At 34.5% G+C, this 23,636-nt stretch overlaps 1 protein-coding gene across 17 annotated transcripts in view; it reads left to right on the top strand.

Moving 5' to 3' along the window:
* The window catches only part of LOC115213920 (liprin-beta-1), a 488,566-nt gene that overhangs the window by 341,689 nt on the left and 123,241 nt on the right, over positions 1-23,636 (top strand). For all 17 annotated transcript variants that reach the window (XM_036504518.1, XM_036504513.1, XM_036504519.1 and 14 more), the window contains 2 exons: positions 14,118-14,249; positions 18,643-18,751. In XM_036504518.1, coding sequence (XP_036360411.1) covers positions 14,118-14,249; positions 18,643-18,751 — 241 coding nt within the window. The remainder of the gene's footprint in view (positions 1-14,117; positions 14,250-18,642; positions 18,752-23,636) is intronic.

Genomic DNA, 23,636 nt, shown 5'->3' on the forward strand with positions numbered 1-23,636 from the left:
CCAGTGTCGCATAACCAGTCCCCTAAAAAAAAAGTACCTTAGGATTATCAGGTGACATGCCATGCTTGAGGCGACCTATTGAGTCAAGTACATCAAAATCAAAATCAAATCAAACCACAATCAAATGGAAATTGTTGTTGTGGTTGATGCCAGTGACGCCTGACTGATTCCCATGTTAGTGGCATGCAATAAGCACCATTCATGCGTCATGCCGGTGGCACATAAAAAGCACCATCCAAACATGGTTGATGCCAGCCACATTACCCTGGCCAGTGGCACGTAAAAAGTACCCACTACACTCTTGGAGTGGTTGGCATTAGGTAGGGCACCCAGCTGTAGAAACACTGCCAGATCAGCTTAGTGTGGCCTCCTGGTTTCCCAGACCCCAGTCAAATCGTCCAACCATGCCAGTGTGGAAAATGAACATTAAACGATGATGATGATGATGATTTATTTATTTATTTATTTATGCTTAGTGAACTTCTCAAACTATTGTGTACTTTGAAAAGCCCACTGAGTGAAACAATCAGTTCCATTGTCACTGCAAAATGAATTTATAAAGCACTACTAAATTCGTAGTGACTTCTTTATGGAAGTTTGTGGCTCCACTTCCTAATATGTATGTGTGTATCTATTTTATATATGAGTATATCAAGAAGCTATAACAGACACTTGACTAAGGTACTGCACAAGAGGATTGAACCTGGAGCCATGTGATAGTGACATAAGATTCTTCATGATTTTGCCCATCTACAACATATGTGTATATATGTTTGTGTTTGTCTCCCATTATCACTTGACAACTGGTGTTGGTTTGTTTACATCCCTGTTGAAAGAGACCAGTAGATTAAGTACCAGACTTAAAACTAATGACGAGAATCAGTTTGCTTGCCTAAACCATTCAAGGTGATGCCCTCGCATGGCCACAGTCCAGTGACTGAAACAAGTAATAGATAGAAAATAGTCACATTCAACAATACTAACAAGCATAGAGCATTGAAACAAGAACCAAATCTGCAAATTTTTATTTCCTTTTCTCATGAATAAAACATAGATCAATGTATTACATCCCTTGCAAATTCTTCGATTAAATATGAATGTGTGAAAGAACACATCCTTGGAAAAAAAAACATGAAAAAATCTTTTGCTTGGCAGGCAGAATCACATTTTGTACTATTCTACAAGTAGAGATCCCTTTCTATGTTATACCTCCTCTGTATTACTTCTATCACAGCAATACTATGGATCTTAAAACCTTGTTTAATTTGTGCTGCTGTCCACACGTCATTCTCTCTTTGAAGAATGTATCTCGAAGTGTTGTTTATTTATTGTTTAGTTTTTGTTTACTTTATAGTTTATTATCTTTTAAATCTACTTCAAATATTAATAATGCTTATACTTTTAGAATTAGAATTACGTAAATTTTCTTCCCATTTATTGAATTGTACTTTTGCCAAATATTTTTGCTCGTCATAAAATAAAAATGGCTCTTTAGAAAAACAAAACTAAGTTATAAAACTTTTGTTCTGTGTTTTTCTTCTTTTTTTTCTGTTTATAATACAACCATTTGGATATTTAAAATGCCTTTTTATTAGTTCTATTTCCTTCTCCACAAAGATCCTATCTTAATTGCTAAACTGCTCTCTCTCACACACACACATGCACACATCACCATATACTTTGCTGTTTCTTCACAGCTTACATAATTCTGAAATATTCTGGTAATAGAATTTTAATTTAACTTTATACTTTAAAGTATTTTAAAACAGCACTTGGGCATTCACAATCGCCCAGATTAGTTTTACTTTCTTTTTCTTTTCTTCATTTGTCTGGAACTCCCATATATGGATAAACCCTTCTAAATCTTATCTCTTCGTGATGTTTTAAAATATCATTTCTCTTCATATGTATGTATGTATGTATTCGATTTTAAATATTCTACATTTTTCTATGTATTTTCCTATTCTTTCATACCTATTCTTTACAGAGCTGTCATTGATACACACAGTAATTCTTCACTTTCATACAAATGATCCATTAAAGTCCCCTTATATGAAGTCATGCAGCTTCTTCTACATAACCATGTTTGCAGCCTATTTTAAGAAAAAAGTTACAAATTCTCTGAACAAAATTGAATAGCTTTGAAATGCATTTGCAAAACTATCCACATATGATGAATTGCTTATTCACATCTTCATTTTTCCTCATGTCTTTTAGTGGGTTTTTTTTCTCCGTGTGTGTATGTGTTGGATTATTAAAATTCATGAAAGTGAAGTCTGATAAATAAATTGCATCATTAATTGTAATTAATCTGTATTTAATTTTAATTATATTAAAGCATTTATTTTAAGTTTTTTTTTTGAGAAAAATATATCAGATAAAAGCATGAAGTCAATTTACAAACCAGATTTCTCTCACGTGTGGCAACTTTTTAAATTTATGTATATTTTTTTTCTTGAATTATAAATTGCTTTAAACTGGAGGCTTAATTTGATTTCTTTACAATTCATATTTCTTGGTTTTCATTTAAAGGAAAAGAATGACTGACTCATAGATGTTTAATATTACAAATATCTATTCTAATGCAATTATAGTTTCTTTTGTGCGCTTTGTTTTTGTCCACTTATCAAATCATTTAGTGTGAAGTGTGTCATGTTCATATATTAAGATGAATGCATAATTTTATAAGTATTTCTATAATTGAAAATACTTGTTGCACATAATTTAGGATCATTTTTAGAACCTTCAGCTACAAATTTTCATCTTGGAAGTGACAGTCTGGTTCTGTCCTTCCACAATGTGATAGTGAGTTGATTTGATAAGCAAGCTCTATTCACATTTTGTAGTATGATAAATGTGTAAGTTTGAAAGTATATCTCAACATAGGCATTTGCTGAATGGGCAGAAATAAATAACAAAAATTATTGTTGAATGCAGCACAATTTTAGGGTTGGATGCATATTAGTTTTATCTCAGAAACTCCTACTTTCTTGGCCATTTGTCAAATGCTCTTGAAGGATTTTGTAAAAATCAAAATAAGAGAATATAAAAGAATTGAGTAGGTATGAAAAACTGTGAGGCAAAAATGAAAAATTTAAGCTGAATTTGCAAAAAAATATTTATACAAATGACAAACGTGGAGGTGTATAACTTAGTTCCTGAATAAGCTTATCGATCTTTATAAAAATCAGTTAGCTTATTGAGAGTGGATTTGTCATTAACTTTAAATATCTGCAAGAAATATCATACATGGCAACAAGTGTATGTATATAAAGATATTACGTATATTTCTTTAGATGTTTTCACAACCGTGCATTGAAGCATGTATACCTTGCTTCTCAGAATGTAGCACTATTTAATTTGGGTGTATAAATCTCCAGGTAGGATATCTAGACTTATCAAAACATCTTTGATATCATATTGAGTAAGATTAATAGTAATGTAAATATGAGTGTATGGCTGGGTTTTCGAGCTACAAAGGAAATTGCAGTACCATTTTCACCAGCATAGATAAACTATCACCCCTTTGGAATATTTTTGATATATTGCCAAATAAATACTCAAAGGAATAAATAATGGGCTTCTTCAGATTTACTTTCTTAAAAAAAAAATCCTTTAGTAGGTGAAAGATGGATGTACCAAGTAAAGAGGTTACTAATTGTAATATCCATGTATGTGTGGGTTGCTATACAAATTATTAATAGTAATTGTTCTTGAGAGAGAGGAAGTTTTATCTTTTAATGGATATCACATGTATTATATGCTAACCCATCTGTTGATTTATAACACACTGCTATATATATATATATATATTTATTTATTATTTATCCATCAAGTTTTCCTGTTTTAACCACTTCAACTTGAAACAGTTTATCTACTTACAACTTTGACTCTCACTGATCCTTCTTATTCAGGAACTCCACTCCAGCTTGTTTTGGCTACCCCCACCCCCACTTTTTTTATTTATTTTTGAAGTACAATGTGGTGAATTTATTATATTTCATGAAAATGTATTTTATATTACTGCCTAACTTCACATCCTGGGGTGGGAGGGAAACAGACATCATACGTACTGTTTTATGAGGAGTGTCAGTAAATGAATAAGTTAGGGTGTCAGCAACTAGATGAAGGAGCTGCAATGTTGATATCTGTCCCATTATTGGCATTATGCCTGGTATAGGGCATTGAACCTCTCTCATCCTTCATTTACCTGTCAGCAATGCAGATGAGAAAAATATAATACACAGGTGTAACCAAAGAAACTGATGGAACACCAAAGAGGCTTCTTTTTTGACTTAATTTTAAGGTTGTAGAACAATATTATGATATCTGCCACTTGTAATAGATATATAGGTTGTGATTTAGACAAGTTACTAAATTATCAATTATGTCTTTCACTTGTATGTATGGTGTATGTATATATATATCTTTTACTTTGTCGGTCATTGAGTTGTGCTCATGCTGGGGCACTGCTTTGGAAGGTTTTGTCAAACAAAACAACTCCACTACTTATTTTTCAAGGGTGGTACTTATTCTTTTGGTCTCTTTCGCCAAACCACTAGGTTGTGAGGACATAAAGAAACCAACACCAGTTGCCAGGCAGTAGTGGACGGGGACACACACACACAGAGTGAGATTCTACATAGTTTTCCATCCATCAAATTCACTTACAAAGCATTGGTCAGCCCAAGGATATAGTAGAAAGCATTTACCCAAGGTGCCATGCAATGGGACTGAACTCAAAATCATGTGATTGCAAAGCAAACTTCTTAGCCACTAACTCATGCTTGCACCTATGAGTCTTTTTTTTTTTTAAATGACCAACTGTGATCTGAGGAAGATCTTGCTGCTATTTCTAACACATTGAATGACTGCAGAGGCTTCTTCAGTGGTTTCATTTTATGGCTGTAGAACGATATTATGTTGCTTTGCTTTTTCTTTTTGCCAAGGATCCCTATATCTTGTGGTTTGAAAGTTTCTCTGGTGTGTTATTGGAAATTTACATCCTAGAAAAAGAAAAGATGTCAAATCATCATTTAACCTCCACTTTTCCATACTTGCATAGACAGAATTTATTGGGGCAGATTTTTCTATGGCTGGATGCTCTTTTGTTGCCAATCCTCACTTGTTTCCACGTAAGGTAATATTCCCCATGACCAGACGTGTTTTCATGAAAGATTCGAAAAGGACACTGCTTAAATGATGGTGACATTTGTTTACCACTATCACATGAAGTCAAGGCAAAGATACAGTAACACAAATACACACAATAGGCTTCTTTCAGTTTTTGTCTACTGAATCCTCTCACAAGACTTTGGTTGACCTGAGGCTTATAGTAGAAGACACTTGCCCAAGGTGCCACACAGTGGGACTGAACCCAAGAGTATGTGGTTGGGAAGTAAACTTCTTACCGCACAGCCACACCTGCACCTAAAATCATTGTGCAAAATAATTCAATGATGAGGGTAGAAAGTTAACTATAGACACATGTTTATATCAAAAGAATATTGTTGCAATGACATTATTTTTAACATGTAGTCACAGATGCCATGATGCTTTCTTATATTTTGTTATAACTTATTTGCAGAAGTTTTGACACCATTTACCATATTCCACAACCCCATACATAATTAGATCTTTTGTTTTGACTATCTATCCTTGCTTCCACTATCACGAAGTAGACCTACCTAATTCCAGTAGGTAGGCTGAAATAAACAGAGCAGTATACCTTACTCTAAACAGCATCTTGCACACATGACTCATTGGCTTCTGTGAGTTAGCACTCAGATAACACAGGCTTCTCATTGCTTTCATTAGCTTCAATCTGTCTACACACGTACTTATGTACATGCACACATCTACATTCATGTAGTTTGTTAATCTCTCACTGTTACGATTCTATTCTTCATTTGTGCCAGGTTTGACTCAGAATGTTGTTAAAAATTTGTGTTTATTTAAAGTTCACTCAAAAAACCATTGAGAAAGTGCCAAATGCTTTCTCAATATTTTTTTTTATTTCATTTTATTTTATTTTTAAAGGTAAAAGTCATCTAAATAAAGTTCTTTGCTTTTTTCCCGAAATAACTCGTCTACTAGAATAATTATATATTTCATTGGGTGGCTTCTGCAGTATTGATGCGGATGTGTTAAGAACTGTGGTGATGCCAATTCTACTTAGTAAATTAATTTTAAATCATCATCATCATCATCATCATCATCATCATTTAGCGTCCGCTTTCCATGCTAGCATGGGTTGGACGGTTCAACTGGGGTCTGGGAACCCAGAAGGCTGCACCAGGCCCAGTCTGATCTGGCAGTATTACTATGGCTGGATGCCCTTCCTAACGCCAACCACTCCGTGAGTGTAGTGGGTGCTTTTTACGTGCCACCTGCACAGGTGCCAGACGGAGCTGGCAAACGGCCACGGACGGATGGTGGTTTTTACGTGCCACCGGCACGGGGGCCAGGCAAGGCTGGCAACGGCCACGATCGAATGGTGCTTTTACATGCCACCGGCACGGAGGCCGGTCGGGGCGGCACTGGCAATAGACACGGTCTGGTGGTGCTTTTTACGTGCCACCGGCACAGGGACCAGGTGAGGCTGGCAACGGCCACGATCAGATGGTGCTTTTTACATGCCACCGGCACGGAGGCCAATATATATATATATATATTATCTTTTACTTGTTTCAGTCGTTAGACTGTGGCCATGCTGGGGCACCACCTTGAAGAAATTTTAGTCAAATGAATTTATCCCAGTACATTTTCTGTTAAAGCCTGATACTTATTCTATCAGTGTCTGTTGTTGAACAGCTAAGTTACATAACACACCAACACTGATTGTCAAGTGATAGTGGGAGCAAACACACACATTCTTTTATATATATATATATATGTATATATACAGTTTAAAAATAGGATAAAATTTTTATAAGAATTTATCAAGTAGTTAGCGTGAAAAACCTCATAAGAGAAAAAAATCCACCAATTCTTTCACTTAAATATATTTATTTATACTATATAGAGGGCATTACTATACATAAATGCCACATGCTAGGAGGGACTCTTAAAGTCAAAACTACCAAAATAAATAAACACATCGTACAGAATGAAACTCTTGAAGCAAGTCATTTAAAAATGTTTTTAAATGACTTGCTTCAAGAGTTGCATTCTGTACGATGTGTTTATTTATTTTGGTAGTTTTGACTTTAAGAGTCCCTCCTAGCGTGTGACATTTATGTATAGTAATGCCCTCTATATAATATATATATATATATAAGCACTCCATTGGTTACAACAAGAGTCCCAGCTGATACGATCAACGGAACAGCTTGCTTATGAAATTAATGTGTAAGTGGCTCATCACTTCACAGACACGTGTACCCCTTAATGTAGTTTTCAGGGAGATTTAGTGTGACACAGAATGTGACAAGGCTGGCCTTTTGAAATACAGATACTACTCACTTTTGCCAGCTGAGTGGACTGGAGCAACATGCAATAAAGTGTCTTGCTCAGCGATGCAACACGTCACCAAGAATTGAACTCACAACCTTACAATCATGAGCCAAATGCCCTAACCACTAGGCCACAACAGACTTTTAAAAATTTCTCTCTACCAAATCCTCTCCTAAGGTTTTGGTTGGCCTGAAGCTTTAGAAGACATTTGCCCCAGGTGTTATGCAGTGAGACTGAATTTGGAACCATGTGGTTGGGAAGCAACTTCTTACCACACCCACACTTGTGCCTATATATATCTTATACATTTTTCAAAAAAAAATTTTAAATGAAAAATATCTTTTGTCAAATGGTATTATGTTTTAGGTAAAATTTGATGAATTATTTGATAGATGCTTGGTAAGATTTTATAAAATGATAAAAAAAAATGAAAAAGATGACAAAAGATCTTGCTGAGTGTCAAAATATTGTCCCGGAGAAGCATTACTAACCCATACCAGCTTGGCAAAATGGATGTAAAAAATGGTAGTGGTTGTGATGGAGGGTGGAATATGTAATGTCTTACATTTAGATAACTCTTAACTATTATGTACATACTTAATCTATGGTTCCTGCTTACTCTACTTCATTACTCTGCTATTACTGTGCTTCCCTACAATCCGTCTAACAATTTCCCATTAATCTGTCCATATTCAGTCCCTCCTACCAGCTATCTCTTTCTTTCCTTCCTCCATTCCTCTAGTCTCATTCATTATTGAGATCTCTCCTTCACCATCATCCATCTTTATTGTTATGGATAGATAAGAACTGATTAGAGCTGTAACTACCAATCTAATCCAGACCAGTATAAGAAAAGTGGTGGTGGTGGTGCAAAGTTTTTCGCTCTCTTTTACTCTTTTACTTGTTTCAGTCATTTGACTGTGGCCATGCTGGAGCACTGCCTTTAGTCAAGCAAATCAACTCCAGGACTTATTCTTTGGAAGCCTAGTACTTATTCTATTGGTCTCTTTTGCCAAACTGCTAAGTTATGGGGATGTAAACACACCACCATCGGTTGTCAAGCGATGTTGGGGGGGACAAACACAAACATATACACACACATACATACATATATATATATATACTAGCAGTATCGCCCGGCGTTGCTCAGGTTTGTAAGGGAAATAACTATAAAGCATTTTTAGAGAGTTATAGCCAAAAAATAGCAAAAAAATGGAAAAAAAATGATGGTAAATTTTTTTGAGAGTTAAAACAGGTGAGTTGCGTCCCCTAGACGGTCTGTGGTTTGGGTTTCATTCTCGACCCCATGTCGATACGATTTTTTCAGAACTGGGGGAACTTTTCAAATTTTCGCTGCGGAGTTTTGAATTATGACTTGGGCTATGTGTGTGTCAAGTTTCATCAGAATCGTTGAAAGCCGTGGTCAGGGTGAGGGTACGGAAAACAGACACACAGAAACACGCACAGACAAACTGCCGTTTATATATAGAGAGATATATATATATACACATACACAACAGGCTTCTTTCAGTTTCCGTCTACCAAATCCACTCACAAGGCTTTGGTTGGCCCGAGGCTATAGTAGAAGACACTTGCCCAAGGTCCATGCAGTGAGAATGAACCCAGAACCATGTGGTTGGTAAGCAAGCTACTTACCACACAGCCACTCCTGTGTGTACAAGTTGTATTTTTCAAACTGTTTTATCAAAGCATTATTTCTGGTGATAGTCGAATTTGCCTATCATTCTTTTGGTATTGACGAAATAAAGCACCAATCAATTACTGGGATCAATGGGATTCACCAACACCCTCCCCTCAAAATTTTCTGGTCTTATGCCTAAATCAAGAAACATTATTTTGGGGGTAATATTGAGAAACCTGATAGTAGCAAGCTGGCTGAATCGTTAGCATGCCGGGCAAAATGCTTAACGGCATTTCATCCATCTTTACATTCTGAGTTCAAATTCTGTCAAGTTTGACTTTACCTTTCTTTCTTTCGGGGTTCGATAAAATACTGGTTTCAATGTAATCAACTTACCTTGCTCCTCTGAAATTGCTGGCCTTGTGTGAAAATTTGAAGCCAATATTTAGAAACCTTTGGTGCAAATTGTGATGAACTCGAAAAAACTCTGTGTACATGAAATAAAATTTCTCAAATTGGAAATTAGTATCAGATTGTTGTTTTGATTTTTTTGAGAGATTAGTGTCACATCACTCTACTAAATAATAGTAATAATTCAGTTTGTTGTAATATTATTTGTGAACATCTAGTTCTGTTCGTTATTTACATCTCAGTGTCCATCTTCCTGGAATTATCTAGGATTTTCATCTTTTAAATAAGTTTATCATTTTTATTTTACCAAAAAAAAAATAAATTCAGGAAAGACTTGTTAAAATAAGATGTTCTTCTTTTAGAAATTGTTTAGAAATTGTCCGTTAAATTTGTTTCCAATGAAAAGTTGTTTACTGTTAGTCAACTTCTAATCAACTAAAATCTTCAGGAGAAAGAAATCCATGAATTTATTCCTTGATTCTTATCTCAATGTCAGATTTCTACTGTGTTGCTTTCTCTCTAATTTGTATAGGACTAACTCTAGTCATGAATTTAAATATTTGGGATATTTTTATTCTCTATAATTAACAACATCAATATATTTCCAAATCGTTGTAAAAATGGTATATAAGGTACATACTGTTACATATTGCTGAATCTATTGAATATTACTTGTTCAATACAAATTTACCTTACCATTTAGCTAGTTATCTTGTTATTAATGTAAACAACTCTTCAGTAACAATTGTGCTCACACACAGTTTGAAATCTTTTCCAAGTTCTACTTTGAAGTTTGTGTTTATAGCAATAATTTTAAATCTCTTGTCAGGTGATTAAAAAGATGATTATGATATTCATGTTAATTAACGACTAATAGCTTGTTTAAAATTCTTTATATATATACATATATATATATATTTATTTATTTTATTTAATGCTATTCAATTATAAATCTGACTTATTTACCGATTCCTTCCAATACACCTCTTTTGGTGAGATGATATTGCATGATGACAAAAGTGAAAATAAATTTGTAATGGTTTAAATTTTTTCTTTTTTTAGTGACTCTATAAGTTGATCGATTAAATGAATATATTCACAATAATTCAAATTGTAACGACAATGATATAAAATGGAGCAAACAAAAACAATTTTGTTATGTCAAATTAAAAATAGTCATGCAAGATGTTTTGAGAATAAAAATATTTAGATTAAATTAGATTTTGTTGAAGCGTCTGGAGTAGGAGATGAATACTTCATCTGAGATAAACTATAATCAATTTATTTATTCAAGATAAGTCTTTTTAGATGTCACTAATTTTAAGTTCTAAATCAGAGATGTCTGTCTTTTTAGAGATGAATGAATGACATAGATGTAAAAAGACATATGAAAAAATAAAAGGATTACTACTTAACAAAATTTATAGTAACTTTTAGATTATACTATTTAAGCTAAATTATATATAGAGATGTGTGTGTGTGTGTATACATACATATTTACTTCTGATATAAGGATAAAATTTTTCAAAAAAATCTTATCAATGGCCAGCATATTAAAATACCTTTTAAGGTGAAAATTATAAACAATTATAAGGGCAAAAAAAAAAAATTTTCTATGCCAATATGCTGAAAGATAGACTTTAGACCATCTAACCACATACAATATTTTTCTTTTGCGCTTATTTATAATTTTGTGTGTGTGTGTGTGTGTGTGTGTCTGATGATGGCCATCCACTTGTGACCGAGGAAGACCACTGCTGACCTTTAGAAACATTGTACGTTCTAAGACTAACTTATATTTTGCATTTGCTGCTCCATTGCTAATGAGCCTTGGTCTTGACAAGCATACATGGCTACAAACATTGCAAACCAAGCTTTCCCCATTCACTATGCTAGCAGTGCGCTTTCGAGCAGCATGCTTAAACTCTTCATGCAAGATTCGTGCACTTTCAAACCTGTCGACCCCCTCCTTAAAGGTATCCAAGGGCCATGTGATAGTGTTATGATGGATTAGGCATGTCACCCTACAAGTAAAGTTTATTTAACAAACATCTGCACAATTTTGTGTACCCAGCTTCATTTGCAGCCCTTGGGTTGACTCAATGTTATAACAGAAGACCTGTATGATAGAACCAGGTGATTGGAAAACAAACTTCTTAACTGCACATCTATCCCTATGCTAACCTTATTAATATCTAGGAAGCCAGGTTTTTTTTATATGTTGTTTTCTTATTACCAATGATATGAACATGATATCTGTCAGAGTAGTTTACCTCCAATCTCATCTATGTTAAGGAATTTCATCTCATTCACACACCTTTCAAGAAAAGTGAAATCTATTGTCTTGTATCAGTTCACTGTTGCCACTTCTCTCAAGATGTGTTTTTGTTCAGATATGATATAAATTTATATTTGGCTTTGATTGTATTTGATTTGAAATGTCAAAGTTTGATCATTGTTGGAAATATTGAAATAAATTAACAGTTGCGTGCTATTGGGAAATCCACATTGGACAATGTGGTTTATAATCCTTAAAACACACATACACACAACTGGAACAGGTTTGATTATAAGTCTTCTTGATCATGAGAAAACACTAGTAATATAGACATACCAAACTCGGAGAAATCAAACAATACTAATAAAAAAAACTAAAACATCTCTATTACATCCTCAGCACACATTACCCACACTTACAGATCAAGTATAGAATGAATGAAAACACTTGAAATGAAAGACCATTTGCATCTGAAGCAAACAGAACGTTGCTGCATCAAGCTGTGAAGCATATAACTTCTGCCATTGCAAGGGTAGTCACCCTCATAAAAAAAATTATTCATGTCAATAGTACTTCAGGACACTACTGACATAAAAGCATTAGTTCTCTCTCTTACTCAAACCCATAAAGCATATTGACATTAAAATAACAGTAACATTAATAATTTTATTAGTGTCAATCACTGTGCTGAGATGTAATAGTTGTTGTTCGTTTGAAGTGCAAAGGTACAGAAACTACTGTTTTCTGATTGAGTCTATGTTGCTAGCCTCTGCTTTGGTCAGTATCAGGTATACAAGAACAGAGTAGGTAGTGGAGGAAATGCTACATGCTTAGACTTCCACACTACATCACATGTGATAAACCACTTGCTCTGTGTATTGGTGGCCCTCAACTAGCAAAAGCATGATACAACTGGAGGTTATAGACCTGTATAGGTTGTTCCTGGTTGTGTAAATGAGTACATACAATCACAGGTTTCCTTGAATAAGAATGACAAGGGTTACAACACTTACTGGTAAAGCAAATGGTTAGAACTCTAACCAAGAGGCAGTGGAGGCACGTGGCTTAGTGGTTAGGGTGTTAGACTCATGATCACAAGACTGTGGTTTCAATTCCTGGACTGGGTGACGCAGTGTGTTCTTGATCAAAACACTTTATTTCACATTGCTCCAGTCCACTCAGCTGGCAAAAATGAGTAATCCTGTAACTGACCAGCACCCAATCCAGATGAGGAATATTATAAATGCCATGAAACTGGGAAAGTGGTCCTTATGAGTTACCTCAAGAAGGTAACTTTACTCTTTACTTACTAACCAAGGGGCTTATACCATTAGCCCATTAAGCTTTCAGGTTACTCTCTCAAATATAATGCTTAATGCTTATGTATTCACATTGTTCTGCATTAATCATGCTTTATCTCATAGCTTTGAGATTCCAATGATGTGATTGTTTATTTTCAGAATGACATTGTAGGGTAGGTGTGAGAGGCCAGATCTAGCCAGTTTGAATGAAAAACAAGTAAAACATTTAGGCCATAGGCTTGATAGCAAGAGGAACACTTTATCAACACTTTGTCCAACAGATGAAAGCAATTCCTTAAAGGCTGGTAGCGAAAAGAAGGCTCAGTAACAAAGAAGACACAACCAAGTTACCCACAACTATAGCATTGTATTTGCACAAGAATTAAATCATTTTATACAACAATAGGGAAAATTTTAGTTTCTCTCTTTACACATAGTTATATTTTTCTTAGAAGAATGATGCCAGTCACCAATTTCCAATATAATACACTGCCCACATGCCACTTTACTACTCTCTGTTTATACCTCTTGGTATAACATGAAAGAGGACATGCTATCTGTATAAATTGCTTTTTTTGGTTGGAACTTGTTTTGTTCATGTGCATGTATGCAACTGTAAGTGCAGACGCATGCACACACAGAGACACACATTATTGGATGATCGTGTCTATGGAAGCTATTGAGTTTTGATTTCAATTAATTATTTGATTCTGAGAGTCAGCTGCTGTGGTTAGACATTTTTTTTTTAATTGTTTGTTGTTGTTTTTTCGTTTCAGTTCTCATTACTGATTAATGTATTTTTCTTTCTTTCTTGGTTTCTTTATTTGAACAATAATGAGCTGTTGGACCTTTATTCTCATCTTTTGTGTTATTTCTGCCCACCAGTTTATTAAACTTTCACATATATAAATATAAATATATATATATATATATATATATATATATATATATATATATATATATATATACATATATATATATACATATACTTGGATTAATATTCATATATTTTCTTTTCTGTCTTTGCTAGGAGTTACTGACCAGAGCATCACTGGAAACAGACAAGCAGGACTTGATGGCAGAGGTTACCAGCCTGAAAATCAAGCTAACAACTGCTGAAAGAGAGCGGCATGAACTAGAGGAACAATTAAAGTCAGCACATGTAAGTATATACTTGTTGCTATTGGGTTGTCCGGAAAGTTTGTGCCGATTTATAGTAGCTTACCTTTCAACTTATTTTAGAACATGGTTGAGTCCATAAAATAGGATTTGACTACACCTCCATTTAGAGCACAGTTGAAGCTATCTTTTCAAGGAAGAAGGTATATGTTTCTATAACCTGTGTTAATTCTGTAACCCTTTAAAATAGAAGATAAGAAAGTCCATTTTTGGCACTTCATGCTTTGAGAACCTGACAAAAATTGCTACAGCTCGGCTGAGATGTGTTACCCCACCCTCCATATTCACTAGATATTGCTCCTTCGGATTTCCACTTATTCAGGTCTCTGCAGAATAGTCTTAATGGTAAAAATTTCAATTCGTTGGATGACATAAAAAGATACCTTGATGAATGCTTTGCTATGAAACCACCTCAGTTCTGGGAAGAGGGTATTTTCAAGTTAAAGTTAAGATGGAGACGCATTGCGCAACAAAATGGTTCATATTTGGTTGATTAAAAATGTAATGGCAAGTATTTATTAACCTTTTTCTTTCCTTTAAAAATCGGCACGGACTTTCTGGACAACCCAATACATTTATGACAATGACAAGGAAGATTTACTTCAAGAGTGGGAAGACTTTGTTTTATCAGTTCAACATATTAAATATGCCCATATCTCTGCGATATCAATTTAATTGTAAAAAAAACATTGTTGGAATATACAGCTTATAGGCATATAAGTAGATTGTGTAGTTTAGTAGTGTGTGTTTTGTCATGTAATTAGATATGGTTGTGCAGATATAGAGTTTATTTTGTGACCACTTCGTCTCAAGTTCTACCTCACTGCTCAGTACTTTGGGCAAAAAGACTTCTACTGCAGTCTTGGGCCAACCAATGCGTTGTGAGTAGGATTGCTACACAGAAACTGTGTGGAAGTTTGTCATATCTATGGATGTGTGAGTATGTATAAATTAACTTTTATTTAGTAAAGTGTGTCATAGCTTTTTAGTCTTGGTTTAACTCTGACCAAGCTGATCTATGGTCAAAAGGGTTTTAATTATGACCAGCTTGTCTTATTTTCCAGACATAGTCAATCGAGGTGGTTTACATTATCCAATGTGTTGTTTTCTTGCCTGCAGGGTATTATTTAAAGGATTTCTGTTCACTATTTTGAGCAACCATATGAAGGATCCCCCATTGGCTCTAAATGAAATGTGTGTGTGTGTGTTGCCAGATTAATGCATTCCTTTATCTTTTTTTATCATATTGTGCACTATATCACATCCAAAATCTGTGACTAGTTATAGACACAGGAATAGACTTCAACAGAAAATCTGGAAAACACATTGCTTTTATAACAGATCACTTATATTTAGAACTGTGTTATATTTGATAGTCTGATGTAGTTCTCCAGTATGAATTTAGCCATGATGGTTAAAATGAAATAAAGAACATTAGCAGTGCCCCAGCATGGCCACAGTTCAATAAGTGAAGAAAGGAAAAGAAATATTTGACACAATTCTTAAAGTTAAATGCATAAGTAATAGTGTAATTGTAAATATGAAAACAAAATTGAAAATTTGGCATTAGAATCAATAAATTTCAAATATACCAATTTTACTTATTCCACCCTTAATTCTGTGTTAAATTTTGGTACAAAATTTTTTGTTTGTAATTTTAGCTTTGCTGTATCTATAAGTTATGCCCCATTTTTTTTTTAAATTAAAATCAATCATAAAATAGAATGAAATCCTCAAACGAAAAAAAAAGATTTATTATTATTCATTTTTCAAGGTTTGTTTTGTTGCATTGCTAGGTCACTCACAAATATTCACTCACTTTTATAGGTTTATTCATCCTTACCCTTTTACACACAAGTATGTACTTATTGAAAAGGATAATAATATACAGATGGTTTCATCCTGAATTGATCCAAATTTAGAATAACGCTAAATACCATTTATCTTTTTTTTTTCTTCTTCTTCATAGTTGTATATATTTTTATCGAAATAAAATAAAATATAGGAATACATTAAAAGAAAGAATGGAACATAAAAAATAGTTATTAATACCAAATACTAATAGAAAGGTTATTTGTGTGTGTTCCCGGGAATGGCAAGTTCAAAAAGAAACTATATCTGGCCACTTAAAATAAAGTGCTCAAAGACAAGTCTAAGTGTGAATAATATATATATACATATATATTCACATATATATATTTACACACACATATATATATATATATATACAAATACATATATACATAAATGTATACATAATACACACACACACTTAGAAAAAGAGGTGTGGATGTGATTAACTTTCAACTGGCAGTCTGATGAAAGCTAACAAGGCAAAACTTCAAAGTCAATATATATACATATATATATATATATATGAGAGAGAGAGAGAGGTGGTGGTAGTGGTGGTGAACTTTGCTAGTTAGAAGCAGAGTTTGTTATGGCTAAAAGGTCACTTAGTAACCACATGGTTTTGGGTTCAGTGCTAAGGTCTTTTACTATAGCCCTGGGTTGACCAGTGCCTTGCTAGTGAATTTAGTAGATGGAAACTGTGTGGAATCTTGTCATGTTTGTGCGTGCATGTGTGTCTTAGTGTTTGTCCACCCCTACTTGACAATCAGTGTTGCCTTGTTTACATTCTTATAACCTAGCCACTTGGCAAAAGAGGCCGATAGAACAAGTACCAGGCTTATAAAAATATGTACTGGAGTTGATTTGTTTACCTAGACCAGGGCTGGCCAACCTGAGGCCCATGGGTTGCATGCAGCCCGCATACTTTTATCTTGCAGCCTACTTGATACTTTCTTGAAATGGGTTTATTTAAACAAACATTTAAAAAATTTTATCAAAAATTAAAGATTTTAATAAAAAGTAAAAAAAGAAAGATAGCACTGTTTTTGCAACAACAATATTTCATGTTGAACCAATGATCATTCCTTCATTATCGTAATAATAGCATGAGAAAGCAAAGTGCTTTCAATTCTGTCAGCATTGATTATTTGACTAAAAAAACGATAAACATCGCCCTTTTCAAGCCTAGCCAGGCTCATGGGCCCAGTTTCCCGGTTTCTGTGACGTATGTGTTCCCCCCAGCTGGACAGGACACCAGTCCAATGCAGCGTTACTCAAGAAACAGGAAGATAGTGTGAGAGAGAGTTGTGGTGAAAGAGTAAAACGGGTCGCCACCACCCCTGCTGGAGTCTCATGGAGCTTTTAGGTGTTTTCGCTCAATAAACACACATAACGCCCGCTCTGGGAATCAAAACCACAATCCTCTGACCGCGAGTCTGCTGCCCTAACCACTGAGCCATTGCGCCTCCACGATTATTTGACTATTAGTGCATAAAGTATACAAGCAGCCCTCAAAAAATTTCTGTGATTAATGTGGCCTGCAATATAATTCAAGTTGGCCAGGCCTGGTGTAGACCCTTCAAGGCAGTGACCCAGCATAGCTGCGGTCCAGTGACTGCAGCAATTAAAAGATAGAAGATAAAAACTATTTGTAGATAAAATCAAATGCATTGATTAAATTTATTTTAGAATATAAAATGGTCGTTTTTAGTGTTGAGTTAAATCTGAATTTTTTTTTGCTTTAAAATAAATTTTCTGGGAGGGACAGAAACCATGACATTCTTATGCTCTCCCACACTTTTGAAACTGATGCAGCCATTGCCCAGCCTGAATATCCGTAGGTTCATGTCTGAACTCAGACATGCTTGTTGTGGTTAAAGCAGGTTGCATTGCAATTATGGGATTCTGGATTTTGACATGGCATAGGTGCAAGCATGGCTGTGTGGTTAAGGAGCTTTGCAACCATATGATTTCAGGTTCAGTCCCACTGCATGACACCTTGACCAAAAGCTCTTTATAGTCCTAGACTGACCAATGCCTTGTGAGTGAATTTGGTGGACGGAAACTGTGTGAAGCCTGTCTTGTGTCTGTGTGCATGTGTTTGTCCTTCACCACTGCTTGAAAACCCATTTTGGTTTGTTTATGTCCTTGTAACTTAGCAGTTTGACTAAAAAAACTAATAGAATAAGTACCAGAATTAAAAATAAGTTTAAGGGTTAATTTGATCACATACACATGACAGGCTTCATACAGTTTCCATCTGCCAAATTCACTCACAAGTTCTATAGAAGAATAAACTTAGTCAAGGTGCCATGCAGTGGGACTGAACCTGAAACCACACCATGGACACAGTACAACTGAAACAAGTAAGAAATGAAAGATAAAAGACCTTGGAAGTATTCTCTGCCACAGTATTAGGCTGTGTGAAAACCTGTTGTGAGGACTACTGGGTGATAGATTTGATCTACCTTCCAGTTTCACACAACTACCTCCCTATTTCATGTGCACCATTTTGTTTCTTACAGAAACGTATTACTGAATTGGAAAAGAAACTATTATTAAGAGATGCTGAACTTCATGAACTTAAACAGAGACTCACAAAAAATGGTACCATTTTATCAACAGACAGTGCAGGTAAGAAAAGAACTGGCAATTATTTTACTTGTATAAATCTGAGTAATTCAAAATATTCCATTCACTTGCTCTTCATATTAGCAGTTTTAAGAAAAAAAAAGACTCCTTTTTTTTTTTTTTTTTTAAATAATTATTTTAATATCCATCAGGGGAAAAAATTTATAACAATATTGTGATCACCAAAAAGTCATATATATACATATACATATATATCACCATAACCGACCAGGCTATCAGATGTTGCTACACATCGCTGGTCACAATGCGCTTCGCATTGTTTTAGCCTTCAAATGATGCCACCCCGCAGGCTAAGCGAGCAGACCAACAGAAGAAAGAGAGAAAGTTGTGGCAAAAGAGTACAGCAGGGATCGCCACCACCCCTTGCTGGAGCCTCGTGGAGCTTTAGGTGTTTTCACTCAATAAACACTCACAACGCCCGGTCTGGGAATCGAAACTGTGATCCTACGACCGTGAGTCCACTGCCCTAACCACTGGGCCATTGTGCCTCCACATATATATATGTATCTAAAAGTATCAATCATCATTTAAGGTCCATGTTCCATGCTGGCATGGGTTAGACAGTTTGATGGGATCCATTGGGCCCAAGGACTACTTTGTGCTCCAGTGTCTATTTTGGCATGATTTTTATGGTTGGACACCCTTCCTAATGCTGTCACATTACAGCATGAACAGGGTGCTTCTTTTTATTCCAATAGCTTTCCTTCCCCCAAATTTCAGGTCTAGTGCCTATAGTGAAAAGGGTTGTTGTTATTATCATTTCTAGGGTTGGCAAACTGGCAGAATCATTAGCACGCTGGGCAAAATGCTTAGTGTCATTTCGTCTGTCTTCACATTTGGAGTTCAAATTCTGCCACGATTAACTTTACATTTCAAGGTCGATAAAATAAGTACCAGTTGAGTATTTGGGTTGACGTTTTCAATTAGCCCCCTGCCTGAGACTTACTGGTCTTGTACCAGAATTAGAAACCATTTTTATTATTTAATTAAAATATTGGTTTCAAATTTTGGCACAAGACCAGTAATTTTGGGGGAGTGTGCAAATTGATTACATCGACCCCCAGTGCTCAAATGGTACTTATTTTATTGACCCCAAAAGAATGAAAGGCTAAGTCAACCTCAGTGGAATTTGAACTCAAAATATAAAGACAGATGAAATGCCATTAAGCATCTTGTTTGGTGTGCTAACAACTCTGCCAGCTCGCTGCCTTATAGTTACCTTAGAATATTAAGTGTTTAAATATAAGAGATTAGATGCTGTTGGTAAGATTATAATCTTTCACGCTATTAACTCCAACTTTGGAAATGAAAACTTCTTAATACTTAAATCCACATTACACTTTAATCAGTTTAATCACCAGTTCCCATCAGGTGTTTTATTCTTTCGGATATATGCAAATAACCAGGGTGGATTCAAATTTTATTTCTAAACTTAGATAAAGTTTACTATTCAAATCTTGGTTAGTACCACACACACACATGCTCACGCACGTGCGCATGCACACACACATACACACCCTGGAATAAGACACCTGATAACATTTGAAATGTATGGTAGATGTTTCTTAAAGATGAGCTTATTATCCAAAAATTCAAAGAAATTTAATTCTGTTTGTCCTTCAATGATCTTACTTTACTAATTATTAATATGGATCTATCTCATCATTGATAATGATATTTGTTGCTTATATTTTCATTAATAGGATGTATACTGTTTAATTTATCTGATAAATAATACTACTTGTTTCTGATAGATCACCAAAGACTTGTGTTTATTTGTTCTGTAATTTTTCCTTTTCTGTACTGACATAAAAAAAAATTTGTAAATCTCAAACTTGATAAATGTACAATATTAAATAGGTTTTTCACCTTGTTTTTTGGTACATATTTACATACATATATACACACACTAAACATGTGCACATATATACTCACTCTCACACACTCACAAACACATGATATAGATATATGGTACCTTAACAGATTAAGGTGTACATAGAATATTGGCCGGTAAATATAGCTTTTATAATCAGATGGCTGGAAAGTAGTGTATCAAAAGCAGCTGTGAAATAAATCAAAGAAGTCTCCTGCTCAGAACCTGTTATTTTTGGCTTACTCTCAAGTTTATGCCTATATTTTAAAGAAGAAATTTGAAACTTTTTAACCAGTTTTTATAGTTATGTTACACCTTTAGCTTAACTATCAACAGTAGGCATGTGTTACTTTAGGAACAGTTTAAAAAAATCTAAGGTGGAAATAGTCTTTTTAGTTAACTAGGTTCACTAATTGAAAATTAAAAAAAAAAAGGCTTTTTACAAGTAAAAATATCTTTTTAGCAGGTAAAACCCAAATAATACAGTATCATTTACCTTAATGACTCTTAGATAGAGCCATCAAATAAATGTCTCTATCATTTATGTGTTTCTCTGAAAAGTTTTGAAACTCTTTCACATTATCCTGTCAGTTTTAGCTATTATTTTTAGTTGAACATATGTAGAGACTTCCTCATAGGCTCCAGTCTTCCCTGTATTCTGCTAGGGTGGGGCATCTCACTAAAAAAGCTTTGACAGAGCTAGCTATGATGATGAGGCCCATAGTTATCATATGTATCACCTATCATATGTATCCTGTACATTTCATCATCCCAATCCATTGTACATCAAGTTTAATATTGTAATAGCTAATGTAACCATTGCAACCAACCTTTCCTTTTTTGATGATGATCAGGTGAACTGGTCTGAAATTCAGTTCACCAAAGTTTTGATGACCATTATTTAACTATGTTGTCTGTGTGCATCATATTTGTTCTCTGCCTGTTTCTTTAGGCTTTGCATTTTACCAGCTTATGATTGCAAAAAAAAAATATATATATATATACTGTTGTATTTAACATATCCTTTGAATTCCTCAGCTTTCATACTTACCTCCATCACTTTCTATTCTTTGAAGATGAATGCTTGAGGTAGCTCAATTTGATTACATCTATTTTCCAAGTACATTTGTGTCAAAATGTCTTGAAAACTGTTGTGGTGAAAGGATCCTGACCACCCCCACGTGACTGAAAGTGGACTAATGCATTTCACTGAAATGAAGAAACTGTGAACTGTCTAGTAGTTGACAGCATTGATCATCTGTATTGGTTACTGTGTTAGTTAAATATCATAACTACATTGGGAGTAGTATGGAGTGCGTTCTATGTGAATATATTAATTCTACGAAAAGTTATTCTAGATAAATATATCCAAATATTTATTTGAATAATACTGTTCTTACACCCTTGTGCACAATTCTTGTCATAATAAAAACTAAGCCATTTCTCAAATGCAAATGTTGCATTGTTTTTTGCCTCCACCTCCAAGTACAACTCTACGAGACATAAAAAGAAACTGCAGTCCAGGATAGAGTTTAAATTTTTGGCATCAGGCCTTATAAAGCTTCCCTGCCAACTTTGTCATGTTAATGATGGTCTGTCTGTTGTATCATTTGTTATGTTGTACCATTTGCCCAGATTCTTTTACAGTAGGTAATAACAGAATCAAGTAATGAGAAGTATTATCTGTATATCTCCTTTTCACAAAAAAAAAGGAAGAAAAAGATTTTTTAATTCTTGACATCTGTCACTACATAAAACATTTTAACCCTTTAGTATTTAAACTAGCCAGATCTGGCTTCTCACACCTGCCCTACACTGTCATTTTAAAAATAAACAATCACATCATTGAAATCTCAAAGCTACAAGATAATGTATGATTAATTCAGAACAACATGAATGAATAAGTGGTACATTTGACAGAAAAATCTGAACGCTAAAGAGATAATCTTTTAAAGATGTCACCAGTTGTATCATCTTACTTCACAAATACTATCATCATCATCTGTGAATGGTCTCTAAAGTTTTAACACAAGGATGAATTAGGATGGTGTATTGGAAGAATAGTTAGAACATTGGGCAAAATGCCTTGCATTACTTGACTCTGTACATTTGTGTATTCAGAGTTGAAATTTCTCCAAGGTCAACTTAGTCATCTTTCAAAGGATTGATAAAATAAATAACCAGTCAACTACTGAAATGTATTTGATCCACTGATTCTCTTCCATTGAATATATGGCTGTGTGTTTATGTTAAAAACAATTATCACACAGGTAAATCAAGTCCTTGTTATTAATAAATGTTTGTTGCAGAATACACCCAGACACTGGTGGATTTATGGCATTACCATAGCACATACAAATTTTGGCAGTGAAATGTTCTGTTAATACTTTTAACAGAAAATGTGTGACTGAATATGAGGTTTTGCTAAATTCAGTCCTTGGTTTTTCAATCAAATCCAGCTTTTATTCATCTACATCCAAATTGCAAACGCAAACCCTATGTGTCCAGGGATACCAGGAAACTCAGCCTTGTGCTCCAGTTGATTCACTTAGCTATTACTTTAGGGAAACTGTTTCACCCTTTTTGTTATTATACCAAACATGACTTTATCTTTAAAATGTTCAGTGACTTGTGCAATAGGGAATTCTATGCAGGGAATAAAGCGGCAACAGTTAAAATAAGCATGGCAGGCTAATTTTTGAAAGAATCCTCTAAGTGAAATTTTATTTATTTTATGTGTGAGAGAGATAGAGAGAATCTGAAATAAATGGAAATTGCTAGTAGATATAGTAGGAATCCACAGATAATAACAGTGAAATAGTTGCTGATAACATTAGAAGAAAGTTATGGCAGTTTTATGTAGGTGAATCAGAAGAAAACTTTGAAGCCAACCCATTGTGAACCCAAGCATGAAACATTGATAAGATTTATTTTATCATGATTCACTTGGTTTACAGACTTTGATGAAAAAAACACTATATGTAACTACTTTTT

This window comes from Octopus sinensis, linkage group LG7, assembly GCF_006345805.1.
Source record: "Octopus sinensis linkage group LG7, ASM634580v1, whole genome shotgun sequence".
Lineage (NCBI taxonomy): Eukaryota > Metazoa > Mollusca > Cephalopoda > Octopoda > Octopodidae > Octopus > Octopus sinensis.